General features: G+C 37.1%; 4 protein-coding genes across 5 annotated transcripts; 3 read left to right on the forward strand and 1 right to left on the reverse strand.

The window, feature by feature from the left end:
• Nucleotides 1-4,212: 4,212 nt before the first annotated feature.
• On the forward strand, nucleotides 4,213-6,900 carry LOC129304416 (cytochrome P450 724B1-like). The gene is made up of 9 exons (XM_054944062.1): nucleotides 4,213-4,452; nucleotides 4,530-4,854; nucleotides 4,961-5,113; nucleotides 5,215-5,460; nucleotides 5,569-5,655; nucleotides 5,752-5,830; nucleotides 5,921-6,027; nucleotides 6,119-6,237; nucleotides 6,540-6,900. Exons 1-9 carry the CDS (start codon nucleotides 4,247-4,249, stop codon nucleotides 6,631-6,633), a joined length of 1,416 nt encoding a protein of 471 aa, XP_054800037.1. The 5' UTR covers nucleotides 4,213-4,246; the 3' UTR covers nucleotides 6,634-6,900.
• Nucleotides 6,901-7,552: 652 nt separating this feature from the next.
• Nucleotides 7,553-11,663, forward strand: LOC129305952 (proteasome subunit beta type-7-B). Of its 2 annotated transcripts, none has more exons than XM_054946194.1 (9): nucleotides 7,553-7,707; nucleotides 8,172-8,334; nucleotides 9,606-9,747; nucleotides 9,873-9,969; nucleotides 10,050-10,119; nucleotides 10,211-10,315; nucleotides 10,591-10,689; nucleotides 10,794-10,881; nucleotides 11,128-11,663. In XM_054946194.1, exons 2-9 carry the CDS (start codon nucleotides 8,191-8,193, stop codon nucleotides 11,202-11,204), a joined length of 822 nt encoding a protein of 273 aa, XP_054802169.1. In that variant the 5' UTR covers nucleotides 7,553-7,707; nucleotides 8,172-8,190; the 3' UTR covers nucleotides 11,205-11,663. The 2 variants fall into 2 exon arrangements, with proteins under 2 accessions (XP_054802169.1, XP_054802174.1); XM_054946199.1 differs by having other exon boundaries at nucleotides 7,664-7,817.
• A 2,360-nt stretch (nucleotides 11,664-14,023) lies between these two features.
• Nucleotides 14,024-16,806, forward strand: LOC129287259 (ras-related protein RABB1b). The gene is made up of 6 exons (XM_054923464.1): nucleotides 14,024-14,323; nucleotides 14,416-14,555; nucleotides 15,175-15,257; nucleotides 15,845-16,049; nucleotides 16,163-16,231; nucleotides 16,410-16,806. The coding sequence occupies exons 1-6, from the start codon at nucleotides 14,278-14,280 to the stop codon at nucleotides 16,500-16,502; spliced, it is 636 nt and encodes a 211-aa protein (XP_054779439.1). The 5' UTR covers nucleotides 14,024-14,277; the 3' UTR covers nucleotides 16,503-16,806.
• A 666-nt stretch (nucleotides 16,807-17,472) lies between these two features.
• On the reverse strand, nucleotides 17,473-21,436 carry LOC129302514 (pre-rRNA-processing protein ESF2; the record flags this gene model as incomplete). The annotated part of the gene is made up of 8 exons (XM_054941458.1): nucleotides 17,473-17,800; nucleotides 17,931-18,056; nucleotides 19,233-19,363; nucleotides 19,451-19,540; nucleotides 19,702-19,769; nucleotides 19,855-19,921; nucleotides 20,026-20,434; nucleotides 21,086-21,436. Coding segments are annotated over 8 exons (1,260 nt in total), but the record flags the coding sequence as incomplete, so codon positions are not given.
• Between the last annotated feature and the right edge of the window lie 275 nt (nucleotides 21,437-21,711).

Here is a 21,711-nt window from a genome sequence, read left to right on the forward strand (position 1 = left end):
CGATGACGTTTGGGATAGGATGGCCAACTTTTATGGGGGTTGAATGACAATCTTTTATTGGGCCGGACCGATAGTGACTATCGAGATCGGACAACATACTTTCATAAGGATAGACGTGCTAACTTTCGTTAAGACCAGACGATCACCTTCTATTAGGACTAGAGTGACAGGCAACGACAACTATGAGGACCAAATGGCTAACTTCCACTTGGACCAGATCGACGATGACCGCTCTATCTCTGTGGAAGTTGGTCGTTCAGTCCTGGTAGAAGTCAACCTTTTGATCCCGATGAAAGTTGGTCGTCCAGTGTCAGCCACCTTGTCTCTGCCATCCCTGTTAGTCTGATCTAGTCTCAGTCGTTGCTATCAGTTCGATCCCTGTAGAAGTCAATTGTTAATCCGGTCCCAGTAGAAGTCAGTCTTTTGATCTCTGTCAACAGCGGCTACTTGTTTCCATCAACTTTGGTGGTCTGATCTAATTACCATTGGTGGGCTAATCAAGCCTTTATGAATTTGGGTCAAATAAAAAAAAATAAGTTAGAATTTGAAATAATAAGAGTTTAAAAAGAATTTTAAATTATAAAGAAATTAAGGTAGAACTTGAATCTAGATTTAGACAAATCTAAATTCATACATTTTTAATTACCCAAACAATAAATTTGGCTCAAATCCAAATTCAAATGTATCCAAACATAACTTAGATAGCATTAGGCCCTGTCTAGGATTGCTCATTGGTTTCTCTTTGAGTTTGAAAGTCATGATTGCAACAAATCAAAAGTCACATATGTGATCGTTGATGAAGAAGATAAGGGGAAGGAAGATGAGGCTGAGATTGCAAAGGAAGAATAATTAGTGGCCACACACACACACACATATATATATATATATATATATATTAATTTTTGATCTTTTATTGTGTTGATTAAATAAAGAGCGATTTAATTTGATTTAAGCTTGGCAGCTCGTCACCCTCCCCAATCTCTTCAAAACTAACATTTACTTAGATTCTCATTCAACCTCATCAGAAACTTCACCTTGGCTTTATCTTTGATTTCTTCAGAGAGACAGTGAGCAAAAAGAGTAAGAACACAAGCATTTATTTTATTTTTTCAGTAATGAACATTTATGGGATATAAGATAACTAATGAGGGTAAATAATTTGGCTCCCCTAAAAAAAGCATCAATTTGGAGGGGACAAAAATGAGAGGAGGGTAGGGCTAAATTTTAGCTCCTCTCCCTTCCAAATTTTTAAACCGAATGAGAGGAGGGGAGCATTTCTCCCCTCCCTCAAAAAACCTCTAACCAAATATACTTTTAAAGGGTTCAATAAGCCTAATTGTCTATCCTAATTTGATTATTAACTCCTAATTAACCTAATTAATTAAGTAAGTCACTTGATTAATTAACTTAAACCCTTGAATTAATTTTGGGATGTTACAATTGTACCTTCAAATTGAAAATGCAATTTCAGGTTCCACCATCCAAAATTCTCCTAGATGCCTCAAAGTGTGGGAATGTTTTGCACAAAAAGTTGACTCAAAAGTTGCAAGCCTTTAATAATAAGCACCAAGTGGTGATAACACATACAATAATTGAATTTGAAAATGAGAGAAGATGAAAAATCGCATGGCTTCAAATAAACAAATGAAGTAATTGGTAGTAAGTTTCAGGTTATGGCAAGGGGGGGAGAGTGAGTTTCAAATACTGGAAGGAGAAGACTGGGTTTGTTGGAGAGATTTTCTGCCTCCAACTTCTTTTTTAAGACCATGGGCAATTCAATAATTAGGTAATAAAAATTATTCACAACAAAGTCCCACGGGACTTCAAAGCTAATTTTCTGTTTCGTGAGATCTTTGAGTAATTAAAATCCTTTCATGGGACTCAACAATATTTTCTCCTTATAATTTCAAAGCATGACCCTAATTTTTTTAGTGTTATGTTTTTCTTTTAACATTTTAAAACAATGCACCCCAACTGTTGACAGAAAATAATTCTAACTATTAATTGATTAGAAAATTATAAAAAAAAACTTTAAAATTAACTTTGACTAGGTTAGTTTTTTTTTCTAAGAAATTAGGCGTTTCCTCCATGCAGTCCACCAAACCTTCGCGATTCAACAAAATCTTCTCCAAATTTTCTACTGTTCCATTCAGTTCAGTGATGATGCACAACGATGAAAAAAACAGAAAAGGGGGGAAAGGAAAGAAGGAAAATAGAAGATGGTGTGTTAGCTGGTTTGAAATTTCCAAAAGTTCATGGTGGGACACATTTTTTATCTGCCCTTTGTTTTTTGGGGTCAATCAGGGGCTAGGGAGCATCAGGTTATAGTTTAAACTTGATGACTTTTATCTGGCCCTCGTGATTTGCAAGTTTGAAAGTACCCCACGCAAATAGTTCCACGTGGACTTGTGACATAGTTTGGGCCTTTGTTCAAGTCATCTTGAGCACGCTCGGTGAAGAACAGTTTCAAGGTCCGAACTAATTACAAGTGTCTGGATACTCTGTTCAAATGAATTGTTAGAATGAAACGCCATTTTGCAAACCAGACTCTGACAAACTTCAATCATGAAGCCCGGCATAAGATTCTATCTGAAACTTATTTTCATAAATAGGATCCAAGTCAAGAGGAAAACTAAAAGAATAATGAAAAACATGCTTGCACTGGGAGAAAATGAATATCCAGCTATTTGCCAGTGATTCTAAATTCAACTCAATCAAATCAAGGGTCCCATATCCATTGCACGTGCACGTGCAAGGCACAACAGTACCAGACCGAAAGGGAATCGGTTCTCTTTTCTTGCCTCCCCAGAGGCCCGTACCTTCTTCATGTCTCTTCCTTTTTACTTATTATGATGACCCAAAGCTTAGAATTTGCGCATGTCCATGATTATGCAGATTGCAGAACCATATAGTAATGGAACAAAAGTTTGGCCGAATTGGCCAAGACAGACATCAAAGCCTCTCATACCAAAAGAAGCTTTATGTTGAGACTTTTTCTTCTGCGTGGGTTAATAGTTTCAATCTTTTTGGCTCCATGTGTTGCTTTGTTCTTTGTTCAGGGGACACCTCTCCATATTTTAATGTATGCGAACATGTTAAAGCTAGGGCTTTCAGAAACTAACTGAGCGCACGTAAAATGGGTGAGAACTGAGAAATATGATTTAACAGACATGGATGGGGCCACTCAAGGGAGGTTTAATCAGTGGGTTTATGATAGGGACAATAAAGCTAAGAAAATTGTTTGACAGGAGAAGCCAAATCATTCTCAATGCCTTTTTTGTAAACACAGTTTGGTGAGCCTCACCGTCAATACTAGTTTTTCTTTTCTATTTGCTTTCTAGAACCAAAAGAGGTTGAAAAAAAAACATAAGTTTTGCGCTGTTTTTAGTTTTATCTCACCAGGAATTACATCTCCTAGATTATAATAACCGCATGAAAAGGGTCGTACACAACAATTACTTCATCTACAGTTTTATAAGAAAATTGCAATTCTAACTATTTGTGTTGAATGAAATACTTCGCATATTACATTTTTATTAAATATGTACCAGATATAAAGTTAATTTTCCATTAAATTAGCCTTTGAGTTACATGTTTCACGTGAAATCTTAGATAGCCACCTTGATATGACTTTTTATAAATTTCATACCATGTATATTAATTATTTATGCGTGCTTGGCTTCTAATATCCATTTTTCTATCTTCATCATAATCCATAACTTAAAGGAATGGATCTTTTCAATCTATCAAATAGATTATGAGGATTTTGCAGCAAACTTTGCATATGCAAAATTTATTGCAGTGGATATCAAGAATCTTAATAATTTTACCCATTTTCTTGTTACATCCCAACAAAAAGAAGCTACTCGATACAATTCAGTTTTCTCTCTATTCCTCTTTTTTTTTCCAAACATGCCCTTATTTCTTCTTGCAGAGACCCATCTTCGTGTGATATGAGAATTTGGACTTTCAGCAGATGTACAGGGGCAAATTCGATAGTTCGCCCTTTTTTAAAGAAATAAAAGATCGAATCCGCTATATAAAAAGGAAGGTCCTGTTGAATGTTCGCGGGTTATCACAATAAAGTGCCTGCTTTTCGCTATATCAGACATTAAATCATTAAATCAGAATCTAGGACAGTTACCAGGTATATTTATTTTCACATCTACATATATGTGTGTGTGTGTGTATTCTGCTGTGCCTGTAGACCAAATCTGCATCTTCAGCGAGAGGATTATTAAGCATTATGGTTGAGTTTTCGCTCATCTCAGTTTTCCTCTGTGGACTGGTCTTGGTTTTGGCTTTGCTTCTCAAATATCTGAGAAAACAGAGCAACCATGAAAATTTGCCTCATGGAAGCATGGGCTTGCCATTCTGTGGCGAAACTCTTGGCTTCCTCAAACCCCATGAATCATTCTCCTTAGGAAGCTTCTTACAACAACGCTGTTCTAGGTACCATATTCTTTCAAGGCCGTTCTCTCGTGTTGTTAGACAATCATTGTCACTGAGAAATTATCCTTGTTATGTAGGTACGGCAAAGTTTTCAAGTCTCATCTGTTTGGCTCCCCTACCATCGTTTCCTGCGACTGCGACTTCAACATGTTCATTCTTCAGAACGAAGGGAAGCTATTCGAGGCTGATTATCCCAAGGTAATGCATTACATTCTCGGCAACTTGTCTCTCATTGTTGTCACTGGGGACCTTCATAAGAAGCTACGGAGCACTGCTGTTAGCTTCGTCTGTGCGGCCAAGTGCCAATCTACTTTCCTTCCTTCTGTGGAGAAGCTTGCACTCTCGAGTGTGAATTCATGGCGTCACTCTAAACAAGTTGGTTTTTATGTTGAAGCTAAAAAGGTGAAATTTCTATCTGCCACTTGATATATATATGTGTATATATATTAGAAAAGAAGCAGTAGAAGTGAAGACATAAGATTCCGTTTTTCTTCTGTGGTTAAAACAGTTTACAATCTGTGCTATGCTGAAGCTCCTTCTGGACATTAATCCGGACAAGCCTCTAGGCTCTGAGATTCTAGAAAACTTCGAGACTTACATGAGTGGTTTCATATCATTCCCACTGAATATTCCTGGAACAACATTTTCCAATGCTGTGAAGGTACAGATAAAAAATGGATTTATATTAAACTGTTTGGTTAAGCGAGAGCCAGCAGATGTTGATGCTGATATATTTTACTGTTCTCGGATCCTATATGTCAGGCTAGAATAAGACTCTCGTCCATTGTCAAAGAGATAATAATAAAAAGGCGTAGAGGTGATAATGTGGGGTCGTCAGAAGGAGAGGGCCTCTTAAATGTGATATTGTCAAAGCCTAACCTTTGCGTTGAAGAGATGGTGAGTATTGTATTGGACCTCATGTTTGGTGGTTATGAGACAACGGCAAAGCTATTGTCCTTGATTGCCTATTTCCTTGGCCAGTCACCTGATTTGCTAGAAAGGCTCAAGGTACTTGGGCTTCAACTCTCCCTATTTTATTTAATCCTAAGTCATAACTCTGTTGATAATGATTTACTGATTCGCTGCTATCAATTCAATAATAAAAAAACCCCACAGGAGGAACATCAAGTCATTAGGAAAAGCAAAGTAGATGGGGAATCACTGAACTGGGAAGACTTCAAGCAAATGAAGTTCACTCTTGATGTAAGAAAAACAGTTACTTTACCATACAACAATTTTAATTACCTCCTTAAGATTGTGCAGTTTCTCATGTAATCTCAACAAAATTCTTGCCATCAGGTTATAAATGAAGCAACAAGATATGGGAACGTAGTCAAATTTTTGCACAGGAAAGCTATTCGAGATGTCAAATTCAAAGGTATTTAAACTGAAAGCATACGTTATCTTAGTTCTCTTTTTACAGAAAAAAATCTGGTCATGTTTCATCAATGGTTGAAAATTGTTGCAGATTTTGTTATACCAGCAGGATGGAAGGTCCTTCCTATTCTGTCTGCTGGGCATTTGGATCCTCTGTTTCATGAAAATCCTTCAAAGTTCGATCCTTCCAGATGGGAAGTATGTTGTGATACCCTGCCATTAACAAACATTTGTTAGAGTGTAATGAAATTAACGTTACATATCAAACATTTGTCTTATCCATTGGCAGGACACTTCAACATGCAAGAAAGTTACAGCATTTGGTGGAGGCTCACGACTATGTCCAGGTGCTGATATAGCTAGGGTGGAGATAGCATTCTTCCTTCATCATCTTGTCCTTAATTATAGGTAATCACCATATCACACTAACTAGGCAACACTGTCCACTAGAATCATGACATGCACAGCTTATGGGTATCAAGATGGGCAGGTTGGTGAATAAATTAACTCACTGCATCCCACTTGGGAATCCACATGATTATTTTATTAGTTTATTAGCAAACAGTACTGATGCAAGCCAATGTGGAGCACTGTGCATGATTGTTGCTCCTGATGCCAATGAACATTGAGCTAATTACGCTGATGGGGTTGCGAAGAATAAAAAAATAATATTCGCTTTTTTGATGTTACTTGCTGCGTGAATGCACCAGGTGGAAGATCAAATCAGATGACTGCCCACTTGCTATTCCTTACGTGGAATTCACCCAAGGGTTGCTATTGGACCTTGAAAAGTTAAGCTCATGAAAACACTGGTTTTGGAGAGACACTCGAGATATGTGAATAAATCTAGTGCGTATTCAGTTAGCTGGGATATCCAGTGTTCCGATCCGAAGTCTAGAATCCAAATCTGGGATGATTTAAGGCATGTGATAGAAATTCTAATTCTAGTTATTACCCAAAAAAAATACAAAAAAAAAAATTCTAATTCTAGTTCTAGTAGTTGGTACTTGACGATACTTGGGCTCAATGTCAATTGTCCATGTGAATAGTAGGAACAGATTGTTCTGTTACTCGTAGGTCCTGTGTCTTTGTAACTCAAGGATCCATGTTCTGTAAGTTACAATAAAGGAAAAACATGTTCGACAGTAAAATAGTAATCGCATGATCGCACCCCCGGGTTTTTCATTAATATAAAGCGGGTCTTATTTAACTTTGACTTATGAGGATACATTCTGTAAGCTTGAAATTAATATTTAAATTATAAGTTACATATGTTACATGTCAATTCCATGGCTCTCTAGATTCGCAAATGAACGTGTATAACATATTTAGAAAGAGACGGAGCCAAAGAGATAACGAGCATACAAATAAGAAGTGAGTTCCATATATAATAATATTCATTTGTACAATTGTGAAAAATAACTAATAATAGTCTTATTTATTTATATTGTTTCAGCTAAAAATAGAACGTGAGACTTGCATCCCTCAAGTTTTTTTTTTCCCGTAACCATAAGAATAAAGTAATAAACCCCGCTGATATACCGAGACAATGGGTTCCACTTTGAGTTATATGTCATCCTATTTATCGCTTTCAATGTATAATAGAGATATGTAAAAATAGAATACACATCACATACAAAATTATAATAATGGGTCGGCCCATCTTGTTAGGCCTCTTTCGTAACTGAAATGACGGGGGCTCGTTGTTATGGTTCACGACAATGCAGGCCAGTTTTGACTTTTGACCCAAAAAACCGCAGGAACTCAGCGGAGTTAAAGGCCTGCGCCGTTACTGTGCCTCCGATTTCTTCCTTTCCATGACACACCGGGCGTCCTGGCTTGTTGAAAAAGTTCGTCGAGTCGACTCCGTCTAGCGCTGTGAGCACCTCTCTCTGTCATCGAACTTCATTCAGCTGTAAATTAGCACTGATAGCAACGCACATTGGCACAGTCCCCACCTTGACCCAGATCTTAACGTTAAATATCTTGTCGGTCTTCTGCTCGGTTTTTCCTTTTTCCTTGTTTAGCGATTTAATTTTCCCCCAATCAATCTCAAATCTGATCCTCATCTATATGAGATTTGACGCAGCTGCCTTTGGTTGCTGAAGAATTTTTTTCAGGATAGAAAAAGAATAACTACTATCAGAGTAGAACTTCCCTACTCTTCCCTGGGAACGCGAGCGCGCGCGATATGTGATACTTGGATGAAACTTTAACTTTCAGTCATCATAATTTGGGATATAGGATTTCGTATTTTGGCAGACTTCTATGGGGTTTTAAGTACTCACGTTATTTTCTGGGAGGTGGTTCTAACCGGTATATTTTGTATATATCTTTTGTAGGTCAATACGAATTTTAAGTATGTCTAAGTTGGCGGTAGATCTTCCTCCCAGAGGTGGATTTAGTTTTGATCTCTGTAGAAGAAATGACATGCTTGAAAAGAAGGGTCTTAAGCCGCAATCTTTTCTCAAGACAGGAACTACTATTGTTGGTTTGATATTTCAGGTATGATTGTTTCAGTGCTCTTTAATTTTTAGTGCTTAGTGTTTACTGTCTCACCTCATGTGGCCCTCTTTCTTCGGTGATTCTTTTCGCTCCATGAATTTAAGTAGAATTTTAACAACGTCTTAAGTCTTCGGTGAGTAAGGTCTACCTTGCATTAGTGGAAATGGTCACGTCTCTTCCAAAGAAGTGACACGATGAAAACCATAGATTTTTTGGGGACATTCCAAGTATACTATAAATGCTGATCTAGTACTTGAGCGTTTTGCATTCTGGCGTTTGTTGCTAAATTTTGAAATACGTTCCCACTTATAATATGTAATGGCTAAGAGTTTTCTTTTGTTTCTTGCCGTTTCTATTACTCAAATGACAATCCTCTTTAGCATGTTCAGAAACCATGAAGTAGCCGCTATGCAAGGAAAGACTAAACTTAGAAACTTGGTCATGAATCATGATTTATGTGGAGAGTGAAATGTCTGGTTTTATGACTGTGGCATACAACACAATCTATTAAATTGATTAAGTTCAGTTGAACCAGCTGCTTGCATTTTTGTGGGTATCTCCATCTGTTTTGGTAGCCATGTGGCTTAAACTTCAATAGAGAGGCGAAAGGGTTTGGGTTGGATTGAATTCTCAAATTATATGATAAAAAGTTGACTTGTATTCTAATGTCCAAGCATGATGCTTAGAGGTGGCTTTTAAACACAAAGTGATAGTTAATGATGTTGTTCAAGTCTTATAATGATTCATGGAAACAGTAAATTAGGGGAAGCTATTGAGAGCATGTTTGGTTTCATGTTGTGATTTTTATGGTTTCCAATTTGAAACTAAACACACGCTCTTAATGGTCTACTTATAATATATAAACCGTTTACATATTAAATTCTTTATTAAATCCCTGGTCTGAGCGACCTCTCTCCTCCCCTGCCTGACTTTGAAAAGCAGGGGACAGATAATAAGGCTTTGCTTTTACAGATTTATGATTCTCATAAGATTTGCATGTTATTCCATCAGATGGAGTATAACTAATAAAAGTGGATCTTAAATGTATACGGTAGCTATTTCCACTTGCTGCAGCTTACTTTAACACAAAGCAACCCATAATTAAGGCTCTTAATGATTGCTAACGTTGATGGCATTGCCACATGCTCAAAATATATTTTTTCCAGAATTTCATGCTTAATAATTTTTTCTTATTGTCTGGTTTGTATAACATATTTTAATGTTGTGGTTTGCTGCTTTTCGTGTGTTTAATCACTCGAAAAAATTCTTAGGATGGCATCATTCTTGGAGCTGATACAAGGGCCACTGAAGGACCCATAGTTGCTGATAAAAACTGTGAGAAAATTCATTACATGGCACCCAATATATATTGCTGTGGAGCAGGTACTGCTGCTGATACAGAAGCAGTAACAGGTATTTTGTTGCCATAGTATATTTTTTGGCTTCATAACACTATTTCATGTCTCATGGCTTCTGTAATAGGGCTGTGTTTAAGATTTACTCATCTTTGATGATGAGAAGTTTGACCATTTCTGTAGATATGGTCAGCTCCCAACTGCAATTACATCGCTACCATACTGGTCGAGAATCAAGAGTAGTTACGGCACTGACACTTCTGAAGAAACATCTTTTCAAGTTGAGTTTCAGAACTTCCATTGCAATTAAATTTACTCCCTGTATCAGTATTCATGTTGACTTTCTAAATAATTGTGCAGTTACCAAGGTTATGTCCAAGCAGCTTTGGTACTTGGTGGAGTTGATGTCACTGGACCTCATTTACATACTGTAAGTTCTTTGCTTAAAAGCTCTGTATTTGAATTTCCTTGTTTTGAATGCGTGCAATGTTATATCTTGTGACTCTTAATTATATATGCAGATATACCCTCATGGTTCAACTGACTCACTTCCCTTTGCAACAATGGGATCAGGTTCACTTGCTGCAATGTCTCTATTTGAGTCTAAATACAAGGAAGGCTTGACTGTAAGTGAGCATGCTGTGGTTCAGAAATCTTGGACTGTTAAATGGCCAGCTCATTTTATGAAAATAGACAACATTAACACCTGTTAACATTTACGTTTGTCAACAATTTGAGTCTGCCAGATGATTTTTCCTTCTAAAACTGGTATGTTAAAAATAAGTATGTACAAATGTTAGTGGTGATTTAGGCTTTGATTTTGAGTCATGAAATTTAATATTGGCCCTTGCCAGAATGCCAGATATTGTTGATTTATTATCAACCTTCTGATGTGGTGCAGAGGGATGAAGGGGTACAGCTAGTGGTTGAGGCAATATGTGCTGGTATATTTAATGATTTGGGAAGTGGAAGCAACGTGGACGTTTGTGTGATAACCAAGGTATAGTTTTGATGCCATCCAGACCCTGCAAGGCTGCAACTGGGCTTTTGAAGAGAAGAATTTAATGTTCATTGTTGTACTGATTTTGTTCTAATATTGCACAGGGACATAAAGACTACCTCAGAAACCATCTTTTGCCAAATCCACGTACATATGTCAATCCAAAAGGCTTTACTTTCCCTAAAAAGACCGGTTTGTGGCAAACTTCCATTTAATACACTTGAGGCCCCTTCGCCTTGCATCTCTATTTCTTGCTATCAGTCTGCTAGGCTAGGAGTCTACGTAAATTAACATGACTTGCAGTATGTAAGGCATTTTGTGTGCTTCCTTTCCCGCATCATGTCTTCTTTTTCTGATCAAGTAGTGTGAAGTTTAGCCCGTTTGAATTTAGTGATATATCTATGTGGTGCCTAAGGCGTTAAATCTTTTCTCTGGCAGAGGTTCTCTTAACAAAGATTACTCCCTTGAAGGAGAAGGTTGAGGTGATCGAAGGAGGTGATGCTATGGAAGAGTAGCATTCGTGTCAACAGGAACTAATGCCTGTGGCCGAAACTTGACTGCAAGCAATGACTAGTGGAATGGTTCCGTAATATGTATTGTCGTACTTTAGAACCGTGACCCTGTTTTTACCTCAAATGAATCCATTAGATCAGTTCAAGTGGGAACCGTGTTTTTTTTTTTATTTTAAATTCTCATTACATGCTATTAAAATTGAAGTATTGATTCTCACTGAAAAGTACTTGGGATTGTGGAGGCCGAAGAATCTCTTTTCAGGGTAAGCCCGAGGGAACGTATGCTACTACCCCCCAGGGTGGGAGCTTTGGAGGGAGGCACGGGGGATGGAAACGAATTTGTCGAATGACTTTGTCATGTTCCTGCATGAGTCGTTACATCATTGGCCGAGCGTTGTGTTTCAAACACTTGGGTATTTCTTGATTGATTGTTCACTGTGATTACAGTTATTTTTCTCCTTTTCCCTGTTCAAGTGCTTTTGTTAGGTTTTATTAACTATTTTATAAAGATTAAGGAAATTATTTAGAGGTCGTTAACTGTTAAAAAGTTTCTACAAATTTTTTTAAAGTTACCTTTTGATTAGTATGGCTTATTAGGGAGAAAAGAAGGAAGTCATTATAAAGATATAAAGGGTATTCTTAATAAGGATTTTGTTGAATTTTGTAGAGGGCAAGTCTTGGCTTTACATATTTAATATATTTTTTCAATCAAATTGAAACAAGTGAATTTTTTTAAAAATTAAAAAGGAATTACAAAGAGGTTAGTGCCTCGAACCGAACAAAGTCTTGGCGTAGGAATGCCGATAGCATCATCATGACGAAGCTTCAACTGAGTAAGTGAGGGGAACTCAAAAGCATGTAGCCATTAGACTAGGCCAACAGCAAACCATCCAAGATTCCCCATAGTTCAGCTTGAACAACGTTACAATCACCTAGTTTTCGGCTTGCTCCACCAAGAGCAGAGCTATCACAGTACTTGGGTAACGTGGTCGAACCTATAGAGAACCCCTCAAACACCCATGATCCATCACAATTAACTTTGACCCAGCCTGGTGGTGGGTAGCATTACTCATTGAGACAATGGTAGCCCTGCCTAGGCTTGCATCACTGATGATTGTGCAGAGTGATCTAATATCGCGGATGACAGGTTCCACATGCCCACTAGATCACTATCATGAGCAAAAATTATGAGGTGGTGCTTCTCCCATAGTTTCCAGCGTGCAACAGCAAAGGTGGTGTGCCAACCGTGGTCCTTGTGGTTAAGATAATGAACGATCCATCCACGTGTGTTATGTATATTTAAGAAGCTCTACTGGAAGGAACGAGCTTGCAGATGACACCAAACACATCTTGATAACTGGCAGTCACAGAGAGCATGAAGAATATCCTCTTCATTTGCATCGCGGAGTTCACAAGTGGGCATAGAAGTCATGTCCCTTTTCATCCTTTCCACATCTGTTAAGAGTTTACCCTTCATGGCAAGCCGAAGAAATGTACGAGCACATTATGGGCCCTTCCATTTCCACGATTCATTATCCCAGTTTGTCAAACATGTTAATAACCAAAATTTATTATGGAATAAATATTATGTAAAAAATCTAAACATCTTAATTTAATTAAAAACAAATACATTAAATATATAGGATTAAGAATATAAATACTTTCTTTTCATAAATAGTTTGGTGTCAAGGATTAATAAGTAGGTTTTATAAATTCCATAGAAAGGAGTGATTAACAATCCTGCCTGAATTTATTCATTTTTCAGTTATAGGCTATAAAAAAGGAAAAATGTTAATTAACCCTTCTCAACCCAATATAATTTCAATCAACTCTCTAAACTTTTAAAATTTCACTATATATTTGGGACGATTGAAATAAAATTAAAGAACTGACTTAAATAATTTTATTGTCTCCGATACAACTAAGCGCACGAACAATTCATTGATGTGTAGAAAATGAATAATTGACGTAAATAGAATAAGAGTTACAAATTCATAATAGTGTTTTGCTGTTAATGAGATTTGCATAATTCAACTCACACTAATGATTCATTTTTTATACATTAATTGTTTATTTTTGTTACACAAGTTATTGATGCACCTAACTTCATCCAGGATAATAAGATCATTTGAGTTACTTTTTTAATTTTATTTTAGTTCCCTGAATATGCAGTAAAATTTTATAGTTTTGAGAGGTTAGCTCAACTTATGTTAAGTCAACAGGGTTTGACTGAAATTTTCTTATAAACAAAAAATAAAAGATTAAAGTGTATTTTTGCTTATAAACTATTCTTCAAAAAATATTTAATATTCTAAACTATTTTAATTGTAGCAATTTCATCTCTAAAGAAATTAAAACACAATAAAAATGAACATTAACTTAAATCAATGGGACATGATAAATGATATTTTTTGTCAAACTTATGTGGCCAAACAACATTTTTAATGATTAACATTGGAGTATTTAATATTAGGAACAAATATACTACACTTTAGTTACCTTAGAACTAAAATTAATACAATAAATAATTTAGAACACTGATATTCTTTAGAGAATAGAGGAAGTAAACATGCACCTTCACCCAAAAATAGAAGAAAATCAAAGGAGCTACAAAATCTTGCTTGGGCGTGGCATACCATATTAAATATTGATCGATTTTATCTTGAACGAATCCAGCATCCACGGAACTCATAAGACAGGCACGAGGGTATAACTTAGATGAGATTCTATAATGTCATGAGGAAAAACATACCAAATTTACATGCGATTTTGCTTTAAAAATTTAAAAAATCATAATAAATGAATAAGAGGAGGACCGGAAGACCCAATCCAGAACGGGAATGGGTTTACGATTACGAAGGCGTTCCTCACACGTCACGCTCTGGCAATTGAACTATAAAACCCCCTTCGATTCGACGCTCTTCATTCTTTGTCACTCCTTCTCTTCTTTCCCTCCTTCTCAGTTCTCTTTCCCATTCCGCCTTTGAACCCACTACATATTTCACCGCCCTAGCTGAAACTGCTTCTTCAGCAGCGCCACCTCTTTTCTTGATCTGCACGGCGTCGTTTTCTTGACATGTCTTACGACTACCTTTTCAAGTATATCATTATCGGCGACACAGGTTAATTTCCTCTCGGAACCCTAACTTCTCTGCCACTTCGGTTGTGTTTATCTAATTTATTGAACTTCGGGCATTTGTTGGTTGTGGTGCAGGTGTTGGCAAATCATGCTTGCTTCTGCAATTCACCGACAAGAGGTTCCAACCCGTCCATGATCTGACTATTGGTGTGGAGTTCGGCGCTCGTATGATCACCATCGACGGCCGACCCATCAAGCTCCAGATATGGGACACTGTAAGTCTATTAGTCTATTTTTCATTGCATCTCCCTTTCTTCCATTATTTCTTTTTACTTGTGTTCTCAAAATTTAATTACGCTAACCGTTGACCTCTCCCATTGCTTCTTCAAGTATTCAAAATAAGTTGTTGAGGATTGATGGAATATTCAGAGAGTTTACAATAATTTGTTTGGTGCTTTCGCTATTCCGAAAGTTCTAAAGGCCAGCATTGAATTGATGTCCTTATATTCTTTCAAAAATATTTTTCTTGTTTTGATTGTTTGAAGCGGGGAGAATTTCATATCAAGAATGATTGGCCCATTGAGCATCATCTTTAAATGACTGACTGCAAACTTTTCGGTCATTGAGACGCTAAGCATAGTAAGTTATGAAATCATATCTGAAACCTCTGCAGTATGATACTGATCTGAACGACTCTTTTCCTTCCCATTAAGTAAGTCTCTGGAGTGTAGAATTAGAGTGCGCCCTTGCATGGTAACCTTAAATTGATACATTAATTAATGTTGTCTTTGTCCTTTTTATCACAATGTATAGCTGTGGTTTTAGATTCTAGATTCACTGTATAAATTTTTGCAATGCATATTTACTGATACAAAATACCTAATTTATATGTAGGCTGGGCAAGAATCTTTTAGATCAATAACTAGATCATACTACAGAGGAGCTGCTGGAGCACTTCTAGTTTATGACATTACAAGGTGCGTATTGTACATGTTAGTTGACATGTAGGCATTGTTTTTGCGGTTAAGAGTCATGCTAGACTCTGTATAACCCTTCCGCGTGCTTCTACTGTTCTATATTGTCTAGTGTTTACCTCTATTATTTATTTTTATAGTTCCCAGAGTTTCACTGTACTTATAATAGAGGTTAATGTGAAATTCTGTGTAATTGTAATTCTGCAGCATATATTAAGTTCACTTGCTTCTGGGAGCTGATTGAAGCTTTATTATTCCTTGCCATTTTTTCATTGTTGATTCTTCTGTTTGAAAGTCATAAATTATGTACTGTCCATTGATTCTTTTAACCCGTCTGTTTATTTAACTACTCTAGAAATGTAATAAAATCTAATATTTGAACTTTAAGCTGTTTCAGATTATTTTATTCTGTAATGTTTATGCATGGATGCTAGTCCCCCTCACCCTTTTGCATGTGTAGGCTACCTGCCCTTTTGTTATGCATGCATAAAATGATAATCAATGCCATCCAATGCCAAGTTCCTAGTTTTTATGCTTGTTTTATTTCCTAATCCTGCCCTTACCTGAAAATCAGAAGTTTTTGTTATCAGGAGAGAGACATTTAATCATTTAGCAAGTTGGCTGGAAGATGCCCGGCAGCACGCTAATCCTAACATGACAATCATGCTTATAGGAAACAAGTGTGATCTGGCTCACCGACGGGCAGTGAGCAAAGAGGAGGGGGAACAATTTGCAAAGGAAAATGGGCTTTTATTCTTAGAGGCTTCTGCGAGGACGGCTCAAAATGTGGAAGAGGTGATTCATCTTTGCAGACTCAAAATTAAGAGTGCATTGAATGTCCTTCAAAGCTTCTGGAATATTGTGATTTTCCATTAGAGTCAAAAGTAATTATAAAGTATATTTTACAGGCTTTCATTAAGACTGCTGCTAAGATTCTTCAAAACATCCAGGAAGGTGTATTTGATGTATCTAATGAGGTAAAATATAGCGTTAGTTTCATGGTGGAAACTTTTATTTAGTTGGGACCAATTATCTTCGATTGGTCACCATTGGCCCCAGGCCAATATAGCACCAGTGTGTTATAGGCCTAAATAGCATTAGTTTGGATACTCCATCTGATTGGATGATCTAACTATATGATTCTTTTTATTGCAGTCGTTTGGCATAAAGGTTGGGTATGGACGCCCGCTGGGTCAATCAGGGGCTAGAGACGGTACAGTTAGTCAGAGTGGTGGGTGTTGCAGCTGATTTTGAGGAATGCCAGCTACTGTATTTGATCCTTTCGGCCCAACTATACCTGCAATTTAATGTTGTTGAATACACACAAGAATTGTCTTGAGAATAATGGATAGCACTAAAGTTTCTTGTATAGTTCTAATCTCAAGCGTTGCAAAAATTTTAACCTAAGATATGAAAGCCTGATTGAGTATCATACGCCTTTCATAAAAATTTTAAGAGCTAGGTTGTTACTCTTGTTTGCTACTGCATTGAAACAATATACCCATTCTCAAGCTATGTGGAAAATGGTGCAATTGATACCCAATTAGCAACCGATTCATCTGTTTCCACCAGTTTGACTTCAGTAAAACAGAATTATTGTAAACGCGCAATCAGTCATCTGTGTCATTATTGTGTGATAAATCGTTGAATAAAAGTTAAAAACAATCGAAAATAATCCCGCGCATTAGATTTGAACGAATTAAACATATCGGATATTGTGAAATCGGTCTTGTTGAGATTGACAACAAATTGAATGGATTCCAACATGGAATTTGCGTAGTGTACTTCTATAGATCCATCAAAACTGTAATTACTGCATATAAAATATAGCAAATTTAGCAAGCTGTAGTATTTATGGAATGTAAGCATGTGATTCACATCAAAACCTTGAACATTACACAAAATAACTCGAATTAGAGAGAAAGAAACGCCGCAACCCACAGGAAGGCATGCGACAATAATTTAGCCTCCCAATGATCGCAGAAATTTACTGTGTTATGATTTATATTATGGACGCAAAAACTACTTCACCAATGACAAAAGCACATTATACCGTTCAAAAGTGATAAAATGACACGACTTCCAGTGTATTTCATTATAATGCTGCGTTAACCATCAAGTCATGGCTCCATATGATTTTTTGCAGATTAAATGTATGATTTTTTTTTTTTTTAATTAAACCATACATGCACTCATCATGTTATTCTGAACGCTGAAGTATACAATTATTCTTCATATATTTATACCTTTACTCTGCAACTCATAATTGGATCGTTTCATCACAGCAAACAGAATGTTGAACAATTAGGCTACGTAACCTGGTACACTCACATGGTTTTAAATTTGATTTTCCTACAAAACCTTAGCTGGACGAAAAGAAAATTGTGTTAAGAGGAATCACGGCTGAATCATGAAAATACATCATAAGTAAGCTAGCAACAATCAACCGGTTGGGAGACAGTGTACACGCTGTGTCCCTAGTATTGAACAAAATTGGCTAATGATAGTGAAAGATATCAAGACATGCATTACAAACCACCAAATACCTGCAAGAGGCATAGTGAAAAAAGGTTCAATTTAAAAAAACCATGATACCATGCATGATGCAATAAGTACACTCTTGCAAAAATACATAGACAAAACCAAGAGCTATAACCACTAACCAAATTGACTTACCGCATCCAATATATCATCAGAGAGTCCGGGTTTATTCCCATCAGCATTAGCAGACATTGGTTTTTTCTGAGGGAAATGGCGAGTTACTTTAGCAATTTTTCCCGAATCTTGTTTAACTTTCTGCTTCTGTGAAAGCAGAACGAAATTGTATCACTTAATAATTTTTCAAATTATATTATTTGCATTAAAACTACAGAGGACCAAGCATCACTGAACAAAGTTTGTGAATACGAATTCACAATTAATGAAGTTACAGAAGTCAGCATGACCTGGCATACACAGCGTAAAAACATGTTAACATCAACAAATGCGACAGCCTGTGTTCTTGCCACAACTTTTACAAGCTTTACATTACAAGAGCAATCATGAAAGAAGCAATACCATGGGAAGAGGGGATTAAAGTTGATAAAGCCAACTATCTGAGAATTTGCAGCAAATTCAAAGGCCTGTGTAAGTTATTTAATTTAATACGGAATCATTCAGTAATGATCATCTAAGGATCGATAAAGCGAATCTCCAGCAACAACCTATGCAAAATCATTAAAATCAGGGCTGTTTTTACTTATATGTAATGCCAAAATTAGAAGCTATACAAAAATAGCTTATTCAGCATTGCTAATTGCTATATGAAAAATGCATAGGTATACATGACAATTGACATGGAACTTGGAGCCTTGGATCAAGCTATAAGCTGTAATGTTCTATTAATAAGTAAGATTTGTACTCCCTCCAATCATAAATATAAATCACTTTTAACTAATTCAAACGTACCGAGAAAAGTAGTTAAAGGATTAAAATTGTCATAAAATTGAAAAATTTTCCAATATTACCCTTATTAATTACATTAAACACCACTATACAATTCTTTGGAAATAGAATCCATAGAACTAACTAAATGCTAACCCTGTGTAATTTCCTGTCTAACGCGAGATTAATAACCTAAACATTAAATCATATCTAAAAACTACTCCCTATTGTCCTATATATATAGGTCATGTTTTAGAAGAAATTTGCGGTCCTAATAAATATAGGTACTATCCATAAGTTTTTCAGGGTATTTAATGCTTTTCCACAGAAATGCCCTTATAGCAATTTTCAACAACTATATAGAGAGGGTATTTGTTTTATTTAAATTGATGGTGTTAACCAGGGAAGAAGATGGAAACTTAAATTTGTTTCCAGAAAATGCCCATTTTTTTGTTCTGCTGTGATGGTAAATATGATCTATATTTAGGACTGGACAGAGTAATAGGTGATAGTCAGTGTAACTAATTCACTTTGACAAGTGCAGACATAGCATACCTTCTTTAGTCGTTCCTCTATAGAACTCAAAGCACGTGACTGATCAACTTTAGAAAGATAGAAATCCCTCTCTCTTTTTGCAGCAGAAAGTTCTACAGCTAGTTTTTGCTCCCGAATGGCTTTCTTGAAGGCTGTAATAAAAAATCAGTACCTTACTGTAAGCTCAGCTGCTTTAGCACCATTAAAAACAAAGATCATACAGATAATAAAAGCTATACCAAGTTCTTCAGTCAGATCATCCCATTTGAATTTACTCAAGTATTTAATATTCCAAAGGTCATAGTAGAATGAAGACCTCTTCTTTCCCCCTGATAAACAGTACGGACAGTTGTCATGGTATCAATACGGCCCAACATGATGGACAATCAGGGCATTACTAGTAACAACCATAGCACATGGTACATCATTGCCTCTGCATGTTAAGTCTTACAAACCCATATTTGGCTTAGAGTTAATTTAGAATACATACCTATCTGTTCACCATTTAGCATATTAGCAACTTTCTTTGCTACTCTTTTATTGGTGAATTCAACCCATCTACAAAATTGCAGGCAAAGCAAATGATCATATGCCAAGAGAGCAATCGAATTTCAAAATTGTCAATTAAATATTAAAAGAATACCCTTCTGAAAATACTTGGTCTCGAGGTTTACGTGACGGCTTTGAAGGTGCTGGAGCAGCAGAAGCTCCTATTGACAAATTCAGTAAAGTCCGTAGTTAGTCACAATCCATGTTCTGGTAGAGCGTTAAAAGAGATGTAATTAAGTATCAATAATGAACTAGAGGATATCACCTTCAGGAGCAAGATAAATCCTTTGAATGTCACCGTATGGAGAGAGAATACGCCGAAGCTTTAGATGGTCCATATGCGGGGGAATCCGACTCAAATAGCAGACACCACGCTTATCGGCCTTCTCTGCCTCCTTCAACAACCGCTTCTTTATTTTGTTTTTTATGGCACCCGTTTTCTCATCATAGGAATGTGAACCGGTTTCCTTCGAAGCATTAATCTCCTTTTCCTCCAGCGCAAACCCAGAGTTACCCTCCAAAAGTTTCTTCTTCCTCTTCCTCTTTATTTGGGGATTTACAGCAACTTCCTCTTCTTCACCGTAAATTGGAGAGGCCTCGCGTTGAAGAGTCTCATCATCGGCCTGGAGATGTTCTCCCAGGGTTTCCGAACTGGAAGCGCCCTTCGATTTTCGCTTTTTCATTTTAGGAACGAACAATGAATTTTAAGTGCAAGAGTAGGGAGAAAGTGGATTTCAATTTTCAATAAGAAAATACGTGCACGAAAATAGAGGAGGGAGGGAGAAGTGAGTGTTCGCGAGTCTCTTTGCGTATGTCAGGGTTCTTAAGCCGACTGCGGAAGTGGAAGCTGGTGGTGAGGAGGAAGCAGTGTATTAAAACTCAGACCGGACAACGAAACGAAAATGTCAGCAGGCCACATATCTCATGGTTCAACCGGCGGTCGAACTTGTAACCTAATAATTTGGAAAAAAAAAAAAAAACACACACACACACACTACATCAAGTTATTAATACAACACCACCATAAATTCACAATATGTTCTAGTTGCCAGCACCATAACCCCACGACATGTAAAACAATTTGTGTAGATGCAGCGGAAATTTTCTTTCTACAATGGAAGTTGGTGATAATGTAGCATCGCCCATCTTAAAGACAAACACCCCTTTAATGCATAAAAGCTATCAGAACATTAAAAATAAACTGGAGCTAATTTTGGCAGCATTCAGAACCAAAGATCACAAGATCAATCAAATGGCCACACAATCGGATTGAATAATTTTTCAAATAGCAGAGAAAAAGAAGAAGGCATCGCGAAGAATCTAACCTGGAAGTGGGAGGATAAGACGAAGATAAGAAGGGTGAAGGAGACGAAGGTGAGAGAAGAGTGAAGAACGTAAACGTCGATCGATGCTGAGCTTAGTGAAGAGTGAAGAAGACGAAGACGAACTCGAGTTCGAGCTCCCACTCCCAGTCTGCTACTCTGCCACCGTTGAAGAAGACGAAGAATGAAGAAGGGCGGAATAGAAAGAAGGCCGATCGACGCCGACCGAGAGTTGAGACTGAGTGATGCGTTGCTGAGACGGTGAGGGTGAGACCCAAGGGTTGGAGGCCGAACAAGGGAGAGCGACTGCGAAGGCGAGGGCGAGAGGCCCGGTTCAAAGCAGGGTTTTCCAATTTTTCAAATACCAATTTTGCCCCTTCAAAGGCCTGCCCACCCACAAATGTCCGTTCCGGGTTCCGTTATTTCCCGGCTCTTTAAAACCAGCCTGGTTCAAAGCAGGTCAATTGGGCCAAATGGTTTAACCTAATTATTTTCTTTCCGGTGACGGTTCAGTCATCCGGACCAGTCCATGCATTTTGTTCAAAGGGAAAAATAAATGCAATTCCTCTCTCTCTCTCTCTCTTCTTTTTCTTTTGCCTGAATTTTTTTGGTCATTCACATAGCTGTTC

The sequence above is a fragment of the Prosopis cineraria genome, unplaced genomic scaffold, assembly GCF_029017545.1.
Source record: "Prosopis cineraria cultivar Desert tree isolate PC_DT_omini unplaced genomic scaffold, ASM2901754v1 PC1, whole genome shotgun sequence".
Classification (NCBI taxonomy): domain Eukaryota; kingdom Viridiplantae; phylum Streptophyta; class Magnoliopsida; order Fabales; family Fabaceae; genus Prosopis; species Prosopis cineraria.

Bases quoted from the DNA above. Each gene is read 5' to 3' on its own strand.
- LOC129287259 (XM_054923464.1), top strand. From the start codon at position 14,278: ATGTCTTACGACTACCTTTTCAAGTATATCATTATCGGCGACACAG. The intron at 14,324-14,415 runs GTTAATTTCCTC...GTTGTGGTGCAG, and splicing joins TATCATTATCGGCGACACAG to GTGTTGGCAAATCATGCTTG. The intron at 16,050-16,162 runs GTGATTCATCTT...TATATTTTACAG, and splicing joins CGGCTCAAAATGTGGAAGAG to GCTTTCATTAAGACTGCTGC.
- LOC129304416 (XM_054944062.1), top strand. From the start codon at position 4,247: ATGGTTGAGTTTTCGCTCATCTCAGTTTTCCTCTGTGGACTGGTCTTG. The intron at 5,461-5,568 runs GTACTTGGGCTT...AAAACCCCACAG, and splicing joins ATTTGCTAGAAAGGCTCAAG to GAGGAACATCAAGTCATTAG. The intron at 5,656-5,751 runs GTAAGAAAAACA...TCTTGCCATCAG, and splicing joins AAATGAAGTTCACTCTTGAT to GTTATAAATGAAGCAACAAG.
- LOC129305952 (XM_054946194.1), top strand. From the start codon at position 8,191: ATGTCTAAGTTGGCGGTAGATCTTCCTCCCAGAGGTGGATTTAGTTTT. The intron at 8,335-9,605 runs GTATGATTGTTT...AAAAATTCTTAG, and splicing joins TTGTTGGTTTGATATTTCAG to GATGGCATCATTCTTGGAGC. The intron at 9,748-9,872 runs GTATTTTGTTGC...CCATTTCTGTAG, and splicing joins TGATACAGAAGCAGTAACAG to ATATGGTCAGCTCCCAACTG.